Source organism: Myotis daubentonii, chromosome 9 (genome assembly GCF_963259705.1).
Source record: "Myotis daubentonii chromosome 9, mMyoDau2.1, whole genome shotgun sequence".
In the NCBI taxonomy this organism is placed as follows: domain Eukaryota; kingdom Metazoa; phylum Chordata; class Mammalia; order Chiroptera; family Vespertilionidae; genus Myotis; species Myotis daubentonii.
Window position 1 is genome coordinate 41,244,960 of NC_081848.1, and position 16,017 is coordinate 41,260,976.

Here is a 16,017-nt window from a genome sequence, read left to right on the forward strand (position 1 = left end):
AGTGGGAGCAAAACAATTGTGGGAAGATAATATTAACGATATTAAGATTCCCAGTTGAGAGATGGGAAAACAGGCTCTGCGGTGGAGCGGACAATACTGCAAACATAATTAAGAACAAGTGTACTGATTGCACGCAGAGCCCGAGCTCCGTGCACGCACCGCCCAGCTCGCCCACCTGAGCGCCTCTAGGCTCCGCAGCAGCCGGCTTCCCCTCTCACCCGAAAGTTACACCAGAAGCCCGAGTGCGTTCCGCCCTCCTGCACTCTGGGCGCCGCGGGAAGTCAGGGGTTAAAACCCCTGGCCCCGGTGGCCCCTTCCCCCTCCCCAGCCCCCTCGCCTCCTCTCGGCGCCGTGCCTGGCGCGTCCGTCCGGGAGACCTGCACGGGAGAGGAGGGGGAAAAGTGGGCCTGTTCCTCGGGTGGCCAATCCACCGAGCCCGCGGTGCCCAGAGGAGGCGCCAGCGCTAGGCCAGCGCCAGGCCGGGCTGCCTGCTTCCCGCGGCAAAGTACAAATGCGCCCGAGCGCGGCGCCTGGCGCCCTTGGCGTGCACAGCCGGCCCCGCGCAACCTCCCCCCGCGGCCGCCGCGCCGTCTCCGCCGCCGGGACCGCCGCCCCGCCGGGACCCAGGACCCCGCGGCCCGACCTCGAGCCCACGGAGCCGGAGCCGGAGCCGGGGCCGCTTCTAACCCGCGCGCCCAGCACAGCCCCCCGGTCCCGCGCGCCTCGCCCAACGCTGCGCGCTCGGCAGACCCCTGTCCGCTGCCGCCTTTCTTCGCAGCCTCTCCCTCTCACCTTCCCCTTTGCTGGGACTGCGCTTCCCCTTTGGCATACCTTGCCCGTCTCCCCGCCTTCTCCCTCCTTTCCTCGTGTTCTCTCTTCGCCTTCCTCCTCTTCCCACCTTAGGCATCCCTTGCGGTCCTCACCGGCGCCTCCACCCTTCTCTGCCTCCCCACCGGAGCAGCAGCCCGCCCTGGGTCTGTGGACCGCTTTGCGCCCCGCTGCCTCAGTGTCCCGCTCATCCCCCACCTCCCACGCCCGTCCCGGCTCGGCACCTGGCGGCCTGGCCCGGGGGGAAGGAAGGATGATTCCCGCGGGAAGGGTCCTCTCTTCCTTGTTGGGACTCGCGCTGCTCTGGTTCCCCCTGGACTCCCACGCTCGAGCTCGTAAGTAGCGGGTGGGGGCCCTGGGTGGGCAGAGGAGGGATGCGAGCCCCCGGGATGTGCGGGGAAAGCGCCAGGACTAGGGACCCCAACGTGTTCTGCCTGGCACCCAGGCAGCACCTGTGCCTGAAGGGTGGCGCTCCTCAGCGGGCAGGTATGGGCCGGTGACGGGGAAGGGGGGGGGGGGGTCGGGGGGGGGGGAACGTGGCAAGATTCAGAGCCAAGGGGGCTGCTGTCCTGGATCTGAGGATGGAAGGCTGCGGGCAGCCTGAGAGAGGGCTGGCCGTTGTGTTCTGAGGATGGAGGTGGGGGACACGTATTCCTAGCAGAGTCCCTTGTGTTTGGCTGCCAGGGTGTGATGAAGAGGAAACGGCTACTGCATTTTAAAGAGAGCTGGTGGGCTCTAGCCGGTTTGGCTCAGTGGGTAGACTCAGAGCATCAGCCTGCGGACTGAAGGGTCCCAGGTTAGATTCCGGGATTGCAGACTCGAACCCCAGTAGGGGGCGTGCAGGAGGCAGCCACTCAATGATTCTCTCTCATCATTGATGTTTCTACCTCTCTCCCTCTTCCTTCCTCTCTGAAATCAATACAAATATATTTTAAAAAATAAAATAGAGAGCTGGTGGAGAGAAAGAAGAGCTAACTAGGATAACCTTCCCCTCCCGTTCTCTCTTCTGATCCTCACAACACTCACGGGAGGTGGGTATCATTTGCATTTTACAGATGAGAAAACTAAGGCTGGGAAAAGAAACTTGCTCAAGTTTACGGAGCTAGTAAGCCACCCGAAGCCAGAACTCTACGATTCCAAATCCTGTGCTTTTCCCTGCCCTACGGGGTCTGGGAGGAGCCCTGATTTGGACTTGTGAGAGTCTGGGAGGCAGCAGGCACGGTGAGAGAAGCCAGTCTTCATTATCCCAGATATGTTGAATACCAGCTGGTGGGAGGCGGGCATGGAGGGCATCTCTCTGCACCTCAGTTTCTTAATCTATAAAATGGGAGTTAAAAAAAACCCAGAACTGATGAGAGGATTTAATTAGGAAAAAAACACCCCACAAAACATGTAAAGCAACTTGTTGGCATATGGTAGTTTCTTTACGTGTATCAGTCCCCCAGTTCATGCTTTTCCACTTAGACACAGCGTAACCTCACCCAGTTTATATGATCTCTGAACCTCAGTTTCCTCGCTGTCCCCAAATAGGCGGGTGGACCGACCCCCCCCCCCCCCCCCGGCCAATCTCTCAGAATGCTGTGACGATCTATAACCAAACCAAAGATTCTCTGAATAAGAAAGAAGGAACTTAGTTCAAGCCCTGAAGTACCCAGAAAAGAAGCAGAGGCCCAGGAGGGGCAGCGATCACTCCAGGTGAGGCAGGGCAGAGCCTGGGGTGAAGACCCCAGGTCCCCGCCTCGTGCCCCTTCCTCTCCACAGCCCAGCTCCCCGCCTCCACCTGTCTGTTGCAGGTGACTCTTTGGAGCCAGTGGGGCTGGATTTTGTTTCGTTCTTGTCTCTGCTCCTGAAGGCAGGCTGCGTGTCTGGTGGCCCCTGGGCTGCCAGCGGCATGAGATTTCCAGCAGTCCTCAGTAACAACTGGAAAGAGCTCAGTGTTGGGTTCGAGTCCTGGCTCTGCCCCTTGGCGGTGGTGTGGCTTTTCCTACATCACAACTTCTCTGAGACTCAGTCTCTTCACCTGCCCAAGACACATGCGCACCTGGAGCCCAAAGGGCTCTTGAGGGGATGGGAGAAGGTGCCTGTGTTCAAGTGCGCAGGACAATGCCTAGTGCTCAGCGGATGTCTCCTCCCCATTCCTGAGCCCTGGAGGTTTCCTCCGAACACTTGCCTGTTGTTTCTTAAGAGGGATTTAGCAGAGGATGCCCTCCTTGCCTGCCTCTCCCACTTGGCACAGCCTCCTTAGCCCCCAGGGTTTTTCTCCAGATATTGTTGCCCTTATTGTATCTTGGAAAGATGCCCTAGAATCAGATCCTTTTCCAGGATTGCTCACGTCCAACCCGCAGCACTCCTCCTTGCCTTCCATATCTTGTCAGCCCTTCACCTTGCGTAGGCATACCTCTTTCAGCAAACCTTCCCTGGCCACCTGATCCACTCCGCTCTCCTTTCCCTGTGCTTCCACTGGCCTTCAGGTCCGTACCTCTCGCTGGGACCTACAAGTATTCATTCTCTGCTACAGCCCGGAACTTAGCTCCAGACACACAGGAAATAACAGCAGATTTATTGAGTTAGGTGAGGTGTTAAGATTCTGGGATGTCAGAGGTGGAACAGCCTTTGAAAACCATCTGCTTCTACCCCTCAATTTTCCTATCCTTAGAGTTAAACTAAGCCCAAATAGGTTCAGTGACTTGCCCACAGCCACACAGCAACGTTATTAAAGGGAAGAATAGAGACCTAGCTTGTAGTGTCTGACTTGTCACTTACTGGTTGTATGAATTGGGACAAATCACTTCACTTCTCTGAGCCTAATTTTGTCTACCGGTGAGAATTTGTAAATCTAGAAGCAACTCTGTCGTCGTTCGTCAGTGTCTATGAAGCCTCTTATGAGGCCCCTGTCTTCGTTTAAGTCAGATCTCAGGCCTGTGGTGGGTAAGAAACCTCTTGGTGACATCTCAGGTGCTTTCAGAAGTGGTGCCAACAGATGGCAATCCTCAAGTCTGCCGACTCTTGAAGTGGCCCAGCCCTGCAAATGCTGAGGGCCAGTGAGCGCATGTGGCAGCTATTCAAACGAAGGTCATTCTAGCCTTCGCTCTGTTCCCCAGCCACAGATGGAGTCCTTTCCCCAACCCAGAGGGAGTCTCAAACCTTGGCCACAGATTGAACCCCAATTCCATATCCCTGACTTGATCGCTGAGCAGTGCTGATTCCAGGCCCAGGTGGAGTCACCTGCACGCGTATTGGTCACGATGGGCACTCATCTCTCGACAGAATGAGAACCTGTCTAATCTTGACTCCCTCTCCAATGCTCCCCCCCCCCCCCGCCCCATCAGCTCCTCTCTTTTGTGCCCTCCCTCACTAAATTGCCCCTCCCCTTAAGGTGTTCAGCATGCTTCTCTTCTCTCTCAATTCAATCCTGCTTTCAGGAGAGTCAGTTATGAAGTAGACACATTGATCTCTCTATCCTTTCTCCATGGGTTATTGTTCTACGGGACTTGAAGCTTCTGTTCCCAGGTGACAGAATCCCAAACCCCAGAAGCAGAGATGGGGTGGCAAGGGGGCTTCTATGGAATCAGAAGGTCAGGGCTCCAGCTCTGGCTCTACCACCAATTCAGATTGTGACACAGGGCAAGTTCCCTTTCTCTGCCCCTCCGTTTCCCCAACTATAAAGCTAGATGGTTGGGCCCAAACAGATCATCACTGAGGACCATTCTGGCTTTAACATCCTGTGGTTCTTAGACTCTAAGATCCAAAGATGCCGTTGCCTTGATTCTGAGTCTTCTCAGACCTTGGGAGAAGGGAGTTTTGGTGAGGACGGGGCAGGGGGGGGGGGGGGGTCTGTAGCCTGGTACTCCTGCCCTGCCAGGGAAGAGTAGGTACCCTCAGAGAGTACCTAGAGAGTATGGGACAGGGGGTGTAGAGGGAGACTCACCAGTGGGGACCCTGCCTTTCTGTTCAGCTTAGTCACATCCGCATCCACCTGTCCAGATGTACAGGAGGGGGGAGGGGTGCCTGAGTGAAGGCCTGACATCTGGCCCAGGCAGGCCCTCTGTAGGTCTGTCTGGGCAGTTCTGCACCGCCTCTCTCCCACCAGTAGAGGGCTCTGTCTCACTCACTCGCTTGCATACTGCTGAGCCAGAGTCCGGCAACAGCTGCGCAGTTGTGCCAGCTGTTGCACCTGTTCTAGGACTGGCCTCTCAAATTCCCCTAGCGACTGGCCATGGCGCCTGGCTCTGGGAGAGGGACCTTGAGTCTTTTGGACTCCCCAATAAAAGGACTGTTGTGAGAAGGGTGCCCCTGGGAGGTGAGGAGATGACTCAGGCATCCCCTGCCTCTGGGCAGGATCCCATCCGAAGGCTGTTCCACAATTTTCTTCGGTTACTCATTCTTCTACCCGGGATCTTACTATGTCTCACCTGAATTCTTTCGTTTGCAATTTAAAGCCATTTTTTTCTGGTCCTGTTCCTCAGGGGATGGGTATTTCTATAAGCACCTCCCTCGGATCTGAAGACTGGCTTTGGAGTTCGTGCTGGCATAAATTGATGACCTTGGGCAAGTCCTGGTTCCTCTCTGAGACTTAATTTCCACATCTGTTGGAGGATTGGACGGCATCTCTCAGTCCCCACATTGTTTTAAGATTCTGTGAATTTAAGAGTTACATGTCCAAGGCAGAATAGAACATAAACAGTCTCGTCTCTGCCCGTGACCCTTTCCTGATTTGACGATCCTCTCCATTGAGGTTAGTCTATACTTCTGAACATCTGTCATGGGCCAGATGAGAGGAGTCAGGTTCAGAGAAGCGAGGGCCCTTCCCCTAGAGCCCCACCACTGAGGAACTGAGGTTCTCACTTCCGATTCCTTTAGGAGGCCTCCCACATTGGGTACCAGTGCTCATAGCAGAGCTTATGTCTTGGAGGGGAGCAGTTTGTTTGGGCAGAAAGGGGACTATAAGTAAATAGAGTATGACCATGTGGGCACGAGGGATAAGACGTAAATGTTCTCACACTCCTGTGGAGCCTGGTTCATGCAGGTCTCCTGAGTTCTTGCCGGCTGGGGACAGACCAGCCCCAGTTCCAGGCCTCTCTCTTCATACCCCAGCCCTTCCTGATCCCCTCCAGCCTCCCGTGTAGCTCAGAAGCATCTTCCTGGTTGTCTCTTCTGCTTCCTAGTGGAAGAATTCCCAACCACACTACCCACTACGAGCCCTTTATCTTAGCATGAGAGTTTCGAGGCAGAGTGTGGGATGACCATGGAGAAGACAGTTTGGAAATTTTGACTTACATGTGAATATCATGGACTCATTCATCCCCTACCTGCCCAGGCTCTTGACCTTTTTGTACATGGTGTTTGGTTTGGTAGGTGGTTTGGTAGTTCAGATGGGGAGACCTGGAAAGGGGAGGTCAAAGGCTAATTTCTGTTAGGTGGCAAAGCCAAAGTGCTGAGAGAGAGTTGGCTCTCCTATCACATAATGAAGTTCTCTTCTTGTTAAAGAAAGCGGTTTTAAGGAATACTGGCCACCAATCACCTCTTCTTCCAGAACCTCCCCCCTCCATTGACTCCATTCTTTCATCACACATTCACTTACGAGGCATCCCCTCTGTGTAGCTCTGCACGGAGCACTGGAAGTAGTCATTGAGATCTGCTCCTTTTTTAAAAAATACATTTTTATTAATTTCAGAGAGGAAAGGAGAGAGAGAGAGAGAGAGAGAGAGAAACATCAATGAGAGAGAATCATTGATCAGCTGCCTCCTGCACACTCCCTACTAGGGTTCGAGCCCGCAACCCAGGCTTGTGCCCTGACCAGGAATTGAACCATGACCTCTTGGTTCATAGGTCAACGTTCAACCACTGAGCCACGCCAGCCGGGAAGATCTGCTCCTTGTTCTCAAGAAGCTCACAGCTGAGTAAGGAAGAAGAACCCATTCAATAAATACTTCTAGCCCAGTGTGATGGGAGTAGTAGTAGAGGGCTGGACTCAGTTCTGTGGAGCCCGGAGAAGGACTGGCCAGTGGCCTGGGAGGTTGGGGCAGCTTGACAGAAAGGGTGGCACCTGAGCAGGCTTTTGAGAATGAGAAGGAGTTGGACAAACATTGGAGGGGGGAATCACATGTGGGGAGACACAGAAGGGTGAAGGAGCCTAGGGTAGGGGGTGGGGGTGGAAGAGTGAGAGATTCAGCAAGAGGCGACGAGGCTGAAAACGCTGGTAGGGCTATCCCAGAGCGTTTTTTTTTTTTTTTTCAGGAAAAGCAAGAGAGAGCCAGGTTATGACAGACTGGGGCGGCCTGATAACATTTGGATGCTGTCCGGTAAACATTGCTGCCCTGAATTCAGATTAGGTCAACTAAGTCCAGTCACTTTAAGTCAGTGTCAAGCTAGAGAAAGAGCTTTGGCCGCGGCTCATCCAAGTGGATGGCTTCCTACGGGAAGGGGCACTAGCACCCGGACACCCCGTCGCCTGCAGTGGCCTGCAGGGACCATGGTCGCCCCACCTCGGTGCCTTTGCACAAAGCTGCTCCTGCCCATCTGCACCTTCTTCGCTCCTGAAGGCTCAGGCGTCTTCTCAGGGCGGCCTTCCCTGAAGAGCCGCTGCTTCCACTGCCGTAGCGTTGGCCAGAGTGCACACAGTCCTATAGACTGTGAGCTCCTTGAGCGTGGGCATTGTGTCTTACTGTCATGTACCCCGCCCATGGGCCTGTCTAAAACTTGATACATCAAAAGCTCACTAAGTGAATAGCAGGGAGTAATGTCACTGTTCCTGATGATAACAGCATGTGCTGCTTATTGTGCCAAGTACCCCCGTTCACCTACTTGCTCAGCCCTGAACGCTCAATCCCATCCTGGCTGCTCCTTCACCCTCCCCACCCATATCCAGTCTGTCCCCAAGCCTGCCCACTGGGACTACTCAGTGTTCCTCAGATCTGCACTTTCGCCCGTGGGCGCTGCTTCTTTCTTGGCCCAGGCCCACATGATCTCAAAACAGATGACTGCAACAGCCTCCCCCTGGCCGCTCTGCCTCGAGTCTTGTCCTCCAGTCCACTCTCCATTCCTGCGGCCACAGTGATGCTTCTAACATGCAAACCTGGTCACTGGCATGCCCTGGTTGAAAGCTTTTCTGTGGCTTTCCTTTGCCCTCAGGCTGTCAAGGCCTGTCTGGGTCCCTGCCTCTCTCTCCAGCCTGATCTCTGGTCTCTCACTCCTGCTGTTCCACTCTCTCCTCTAAGTTTCCTGGTCCACTTTCATCTTGTGTCTCATCCCAAGGTCCGAGGTCTGTGTAGACACCAGGTGGGGTCGAGAGCCTGGCTTGTGAGTTGGGCTAGCCATAGTGGTTGGCAAACGGCGGCATGGCAAACGGCGGCTCTTTGGCCCCGTGAGTGTGGCTCTTCCACAAAATACTGACTTCTGCGCATGGGCCACGAAGTTTCAGTCTCACTATACATGCACGCCCGTACGTGGTATTTTGTGGAAGAGCCGCACTCAAGGGGCCAAAGAGCCGCATGTGGCTCGCGAGCCGCAGTTTGCAGACCACGGGGCTAGGAGAATACCAGCAGCCACCAGAAACAAGGTTGGTGAGGCTGAAAAGGAGACTTGACTTAGATGGCAGGTTCCATGATATTCATGCCCTAATAGGTGCCCGGGGCTACTCATAGAATCCTGGGAATCAAAGAAATACCGTAAGAAACAGACTGTCAGAAATTTGGGGGAGCAAATTCTTACCTACCATTTAATTGAGCATCTAATATGTATCAGGCACTAGGCATATTACATATATTATCTGATTTAATTCTACAATAACCCCAAAAAGTAGAGACTATTACTCCTAGTGGAAACTGAGGCCTGGAATGGTTAAGTAACTTGTCTAAACTCAGGCTGCAAATGAAAGCAAAATCCAATTTGAACTCTGGCCTATCTGACTCCAAAGCCAGAGTTCACTGAGTGAGGGGTTTTGAAGGGGATGAGACCTCTTTAACTTTAATTCTTCGCTGTCTCTATAAAGCCTAAAACAGGGCCAATAACTCTTGTCAAACAAAAACTTCCCCCACTAGCAGTCTTTTCCCTGGTTAGACATCACAGCCAGGGGCCATTTACTCCAAAAGGCCCACTTGGCCCTCTGACTGGAGAAAGACGTGGTACAGGTGGTTGGGATGGGATTTGTGGTGGGGTATGGAGAAAGCAGGGAGCCCCAAGGTCAGGGCAGGAGTGGGAGGCCACAGAGGACTAAAGGGAGTAGAAGGGAGGGGATGTGAGAGACAGACTTTGCCTTCTCCATGTCACTCAGGATACGCCCTACTGGCTCCCTGAACCTGGTCCTACCTCCCCTTGGAGCCCCTGAGAGTCTGGGTGTATGGGATCATAAACACATGCCAGCTTATGGAAGCTTAAAAAAGATAGAACGTTAGAACCACAAAATTGTACAATTCTAGAGGCTTCACATTCTAATGAAATGCAGGCTCTTAGAAACAAGGAATTTTCAGATCTTGAATCTTAGACACCTAGAACCTTGGAGTCTTAGAATTTTGAAATCATGGATTTATAAACTATCTGTGCAGAAAACTGTTGAACACACACACACACACACACACACACACACACACACACACACACACACACTTAGTCTCAGATGGGAAACAGAATCAGAGAAGGGAAGAGTCTTCCTCAATGTCCCAGTGCACTGGCAGCATGAGGACCTATCGCTCCTTCCATCAGCCATGTGCAAGGGCTGGGGCTGGTGCCAGGACTGCAGGGACAGAGCAGAGACCACCCCTGCCCGGCAGTTAACCCTCCTGCCTGGTTTTGACATGGCCCTGGGTACTCACCTCCTTAGAGGAAGAGGGAGCTCCAGGTACTGTCACCCTTCCTTGTGCCTCTCACCTAGGAGGGCTTGGTGAGGTGGGGACTGTGGTTGCAGTTGGCCTCCTGGGGTTGAGGGACGGCCTGCCAGGCCCCCCACATTCTCAGCCGCTGCCAGGTCTGTAGGTGGGGGAAAGGGCCTCCTGGCCTGGCCATGGGCTGAGACATTCTCTCTGTCTTCATGCTCGGTGCAGGCGGTGAGGGGAGGGGGTGCCAATTGGCACAGGAGTCAGGCTACAGGGCTGCCCCAAAGAAGGTGGGACAAGGTTTCTTCAGCAACACGGCTGAGATCTAAGGCCGTGGGAGTGTTGCAATCGCCCCTCCCTGCTGGAGGAGGGGACTGAGGAAGAAAGACATTATTCAATCCTTGGAGAGTTGGGCTGGCTCCGACAAGGACCCCAGCTGGGCCCGTGTCCCGCCCTCTCTGCCAGCGGAGGCTGAGAGATAAACACTCCTCATTTGATACGGGCCAGCCGGGGCCTTGCTGGGAACCGGATCTGCTGTCTGATCCCCTCTTCTACTTTGGGGGACTGAAGAGGGTAAGGAAGGAACTAAGCCCTGTGTTCCTCAGTCCCCAATGGCCATCGCATCATGACCGTGGCCTCAGACCCTGGTTCTGGGAGGCCCAGGAGGCCGAGCAAGAGCAGTGCGGTGAGCCAGAGGGAAGCCGGTTTCAGCCTCTTACAAAGGACGTTTTCTAAAGGTTGGGAATGGCCCTTGAGCGCCTAGCCTCTGGAGCTGTTGTGCCTGGGGCTGAGCGCCAGCCCACCCTGCCCTGAGGGAATTGGGGCATTGTGTGTGAGCGCCCCCTACAGTGTCCTGCTCCAGTGATTCCGTAAGTTTAAATGTCTGTTCAAGATGATAATGTCCGTCCTGCAGGGTCATTGTCACCGTGATGATCATAAGTCAGAAACTGAGCCAAGTAAGCACTTTACAAGCACTAACCCAGTAGTGGTGGAAAGAAGGGGATGAGAGATGGGTCACACTCAGGTCTCCCATCTCTCCCAGCCTTCTTTCCACCATTAACAGAAATGTTAATGAGGTAAGTCATTTATGTAAAGAGAAGATAGTTAATAAATGTTGGTTCCTTTCTCTGTATTTCAATCTTATTTAACTCAACAAGCCTTTGTGGACGTTTCGCTTGCACTGCGGCTCCTGGTGCCTCCCTAAAAGAACTCAGATTAGACTTAAGATGATGGCGAGCTTTCCTATAGGAACGATAGCATCTCTTCGGGATGTAAAAGTCAGCAGGTACCTGAGTGGAGGAGAGTTGGAAGGATTGGGCAAGAGGCAGAGGAGTGGGGCCAACAGCTTCAACCTGACCTGGAGCCCTGACCTGCTGCTAGGCAGTGAGAGGGTAAGAGGTGAGGGCTGGTGGGTTCTGGAAAGAGCCTAAAGGACCGCGGGAATGGTTGGCTACGGGAGGTGAGAGAAAGGTGGACGTTTCAAGAAAACAGGATTGCAACAGCACGGATGGAACTGGAGAGCATTATGCTAAGTGAAATAAGCCAGTCGGAGAAAGATAAATATCACATGATCTCACTCATTTGTGGAATATAATGAACAACATAAACTGATGAACAAAAACAGATCCAGAGACAGAGAAGCATCGATCAGACCGTCAAACCTCAGCGGGAAGGTAGGGGAGGGTGGGGGGAAGGGGGAGAGATCAACCAAAGGACTTGTATGCATGCATATAAGCCTAGCCAATGGACACAGACAACAGGGGGGTGAGGGCATGAGTGGGAGTGGGGGGGCAATGGGGGGATAAGGACACATATGTAATACCTTAGTCAATAAAGAAAATATAAAGAAAGAAAGAAGGAAAACAGGATTGCAGGAGAGCTAGCAGACATGATGTAACTAACTATTGCTAACATTCTTAGAAGCATTCATCTCCATATTGACAACGAATATGCAGATGACAAAAATAATTGATGTGCAATCATGCACACAATAATCAGTTGACAGTGCGATAGTACCGATGACTATTTTTAAGGATATTAAAGTCAGTTTTCTAACCTTTCACTAGACCAGTGATGGCGAACGTTTTGAGCTCGGCGTGTCAGCATTTTGAAAAACCCTAACTTAACTCTGGTGCCGTGTCACATATAGAATTTTTTTGATATTTGCAACCATAGTAAAACAAAGATGTATATTTTTGATATTTATTTTATATATTTAAATGCCATTTAACAAAGAAAAATCAACCAAAAAAATGAGTTCACGTGTCACCTCTGACACGCGTGTCATAGGTTCGCCGTCACTGCACTAGGCAGTACTTTATTTTCCCAATTCAAGCACCATCCATCATGGCTGGTTGAGATATAGGGACACAGTATTGTATGAAAGCAAGGAAACTGCTGTGAGCGGCTTTATTCAAAAGGGAGGTCAGAGAGAGAATGAAGGGGAGCAGCAGAGGGCAAGGGAGGGGAGGATAGAGATATAGTAAACAAATAAGCAAAATGAGACAAAGGAAAAGGCAGTGAGTGTGATCCTGAGGGCAGAAGGAGCCAGCAGGCTTAGGCTGCCATGCCTGCTTGGTGAGTGGCTTGCTGGGTGACCTTAGGAGTGTAATTTATCCTCTCTGGGCTTCAAACTATCCATCCAATCATCACTAGCATTTATACCACAATTTGAATCTCTAAAGCACTTACTCTGCTTCATCCCTTAACTCACCCCTGAGAGAAGTGTTAAAGTTCAGAGAGGGGCAGTGACATGCCTGAAGTCACCCAGCAAGTGAGCGGTCAAGCTGAGATTCAAACTCAGATGTTCTGGCCCCCCGACCGGGAGAGCATGTCCAGTGGGTTCTCTTTTGCCTGAGTGGTCCAGATGACGTTCTTCTTAGAACCAGAAGAAGGAGGGACGAGGCAGGGTCTTTGGTTGGAGCCTCCCTGGACTGACAAAGCACTGTTTGGTTTCCCAGGCCCAGACATGTTCTGCCTTTTCCATGGGAAGAAATACTCCCTGGGCGAGAGCTGGCACCCCTACTTGGAGCCACAGGGCCTGATGTACTGCCTTCGCTGCACGTGTTCAGAGGTAGGTCCCTCTGGCCACCTGGCCGCCTCTGTCAGGTATGTCTGGGCGACCCTGAGAGAAGTCAAGGTCAGGGACTCTGGAGGTCAGGAACGCTCTGGCACCAGGCTCCCTAGGAACTTGGGAGTACACAGTACCTGCCACCACTACTGCACCCCTTTCAGAGATGTCACACAACGGGTCAGCAGCTGGGCTGGGCCGGGACTCGGGTCTCCCATCTCTCATCCCAGCCTTCTTTCCCCCTCTGCTGGTGCCAACCTCCCTGCTTCCTGTGTGACACAAAAGAGCCTTTCTGGCCAGGGCTCCCATTCCTTCCTTTCCTCATGCTGTTTCCTCCAGCCCTCTCTTGCCACCCCACGTTAGGATGCATCCCCCCAATTCCACTGGTCCAAAGGGTTGTTCTTCAAGGCTTTGGCCAAATGCCACCTCTACCAATAGCCTCACTTGATCCCTCACCTACAAGCATTTTCTTCTTCTGGGTCCCACATAAGTTTCTCGGTCCCTTTATCCTGGTCACTGTTGGCCAGGTATAGTAATTATCTGTCTGTCAGTTACTGCCCCTCCTGGATGGAGCCTGAGAGCAGGTTTTCCTGGGATTTCGCTTATGTCTACGTCAGTGTCCTGCCGAAGGCTGAACAGATTGGGACAGGACCCTGTCTGTTTGTTCACCTCTTCTCTCCTGCCACCCATCTCCAACCCAGCAGCCTTCACAGGGCCTTGTACAATCAGCTGGGTGGAATAAATGAGACCTCCGTGTGGTCCAGAATCCTCAGGCCAGGTATAAGGTTGGAAGGGTAGGGAAGGAGGGAATGATTTAGGAGGCCTGAAACTTCCCTTGGTTTAGTTTAGTTGCTTGGAGGCCAGCCTGATTGGCATGATGTCCTCACCAATCTCTGTCTGCTGCCGGTGTTTGGAGGGAGGGTGTACCTAGCTCCCAGCTGGAGCCAGTACCCTAGGCCCTCTCTCTGCCTTCAAAAGCCACGGGCCGAGTGCAGAAGGCCAGTAAGAGCCTCCCTTGTTAAACAATCCTCAGCTCAGGGCGGGAGCAGAGAAGAGCATCTGAGGGGACCCTGGCAAGTAGGCTGTCTGTGGGCCAGCCCCTCTCCTGACTCTGATCACTGGGGTCTCCCTCCTCCTGGGGCCGTTCCCTCTGACTCCCTGCTGCTTCTACCATGTTGGCCCAGGTGGAACTCTGCTGCCAACAGGGGCACAACTCCCCACAACTGCCTCCCCTTGCTTTTCCTTAGCACATCTGAGGCCAATCAGCTTTTCAAAAAGAACTTTATGAAATACAGCCAAAGAACAGGAAGGAAACCCAAACAGAAAATTCCAGACATATTATGTGGTCCAGTTGACAAAGTCCAAGTTTTGTGATCCACGGAAGCTAATTCATTTCTCCCTCCCCAGAGTTTACATACACAGTTTTCTCAATCCAAAGAGCTATAGCCAATACCCCTAAAATATACCCTGAATCCCTTCACTTCTCTCACCATCCTGCTTCCCCTAATCTAAGCATCTGCATCTCTCACCTGGATGCTATGCAAGGCTTCCGATGGGCCTCCCTGTCCCTTCTCTAAACCCATACCTCACATAGGAGCTAGAAGGATCTTTGCTGAACATGAAACTGATCATGTCATTCCAAAGTCCCTGAAACCCTCCAGTAGCTTTTGGGTGCACCTAAAGTAAAATTCAAACCCCCTACAGTGTCTCTGTGTGATCTGACTTTCGCCTTATTTCTCCAAACTCATTTCCTACCCACACCAACAGTCCAAACTCACTCCTACTTGTTCCTCCTCCTGGAATGTTCTTCCCCTGGATCTTCTCACAAATGGTTCCTTCTCATCTCACAGTTCATAACATAAGTGTCACCTCCTTATGAGGCTTTCCCGGACTTCTGTTTCTAAAATAGTCTAACCTTGTTAACGCAATCACATTACCCTATGTGGTTATTATCATAAATTTAACATATGAAATGATCTTTTAAGTATATATATACTAGAGGCCCAGTGCACAGAAAATTGTGCTAGAGTAGCCCGCTGCCACAAGCCACCGTGCAAGCCATGGGCCCCCACCTTGCGAACTACAGGACCCAGAACCCTGTCCACTGCCACCGGACCCAGAGTCCCGCCCGCTGCTGCAGGACCTATCAATGCACCTCCTGGTGACCGGTCCTGGGTCATTACAGCATTACAGCCACTGCCTTTTTATATATATAGATATTGTTATTGACTTCAGAGAGGAAGAGGGAGGAAGAGACAGATAGAAACATAAATGATGAGAAAGAATCATTGATTGGCTGACTCCTGCATGCCCCCAACTAGGGACGGAGCCTGCAACTCACGCACATGCCCTTACTGGGAATCGAACTGTGACCTCCTGGTGCATAGGTCGATGCTCAACCACTGAACCACACTGGCCAGGCATGAAATGATCTTGTTCCTTCTTGCTTGTTTTTTATGGTCTGTCTCCCCTGTAAGGATGTAAGCTCCATGAGAGCAGAAACCTTGTCTGTCTCATTCACTGCTAAGTCCCTGGCTCACAGTAGTCACTGAGTAAATGCATGAGTCCCCACTCCGTCCACCAGAGACAGCTCAGCATCATGGAAAGTGCATGGCCCTGGAGGTGTGTTAACCTGCTGTGGCATCTCGGGCAACATAACCTCTCAGAAGCTCTTTTCTCATTTTGAAAGTGTGGACAATAGTATCCACCTCTAGGGTTCTTGAGAAGATGAGGTGAGATAATACATTTCTGTTTGTTTAACATAAAGCCCCTACCTAGTAGTCACTCAGTACACAGTAGTTATGATTTTCCCGAGAGGCACCTTTGGCTGCAAGGCCCCCTGCCCTTTCAACCCTGGCCTTTCTCCATCTCACTTCCTGCTGCATGTCGCTGATCATCTTCATCCCTGGGATCCTTCAAGGACAGAATCGAGAGAGATTCTGCCTCTTCAGACCACACAGTTCCTGGCACTCCACCCTACCTTCTCACCTGAGGGCTCCATTCACCCTCTGGGCATTTGTGTGCCAGGCCTCTTGAAGGCCCCTTATGGAGCTCAGACCAATTCTGTGGACTCTATGATGCCTCAGCCCAGATTACTCCTTGGGAAGCAGTGACTCCAGAGGGACTAGGGCCTGGGCCTGGGTTTTCCGTGGGGTAAGAGGCTGCCTCTGGGAGAAGTGCTGTTGGGCACTCAGTTGTGCAAGGAAACAGGAAACAAACTTGCCAACTTCAAAATTTGAACAAAGTTGGCTCCATTTCTCTAAGAGAGAGACCATCTATTCCTCCGTTCCTGGCTCTAATTCATTCAAA

General features: G+C 52.4%; 1 protein-coding gene across 2 annotated transcripts in view; it reads left to right on the plus strand.

Moving 5' to 3' along the window:
• Positions 1 to 440: 440 nt before the first annotated feature.
• The window catches only part of CHRDL2 (chordin like 2), a 32,885-nt gene continuing 17,308 nt past the window's right edge, over positions 441 to 16,017 (plus strand). The window contains exons 1-2 of one of the 2 annotated variants that reach the window (XM_059710992.1): positions 441 to 1,163; positions 12,599 to 12,711. In XM_059710992.1, the coding sequence (XP_059566975.1) occupies positions 512 to 1,163; positions 12,599 to 12,711 (765 nt within the window). In that variant the 5' untranslated portion in view covers positions 441 to 511. The remainder of the gene's footprint in view (positions 1,164 to 12,598; positions 12,712 to 16,017) is intronic. The other variant, XM_059710993.1, reaches the window with a different exon arrangement.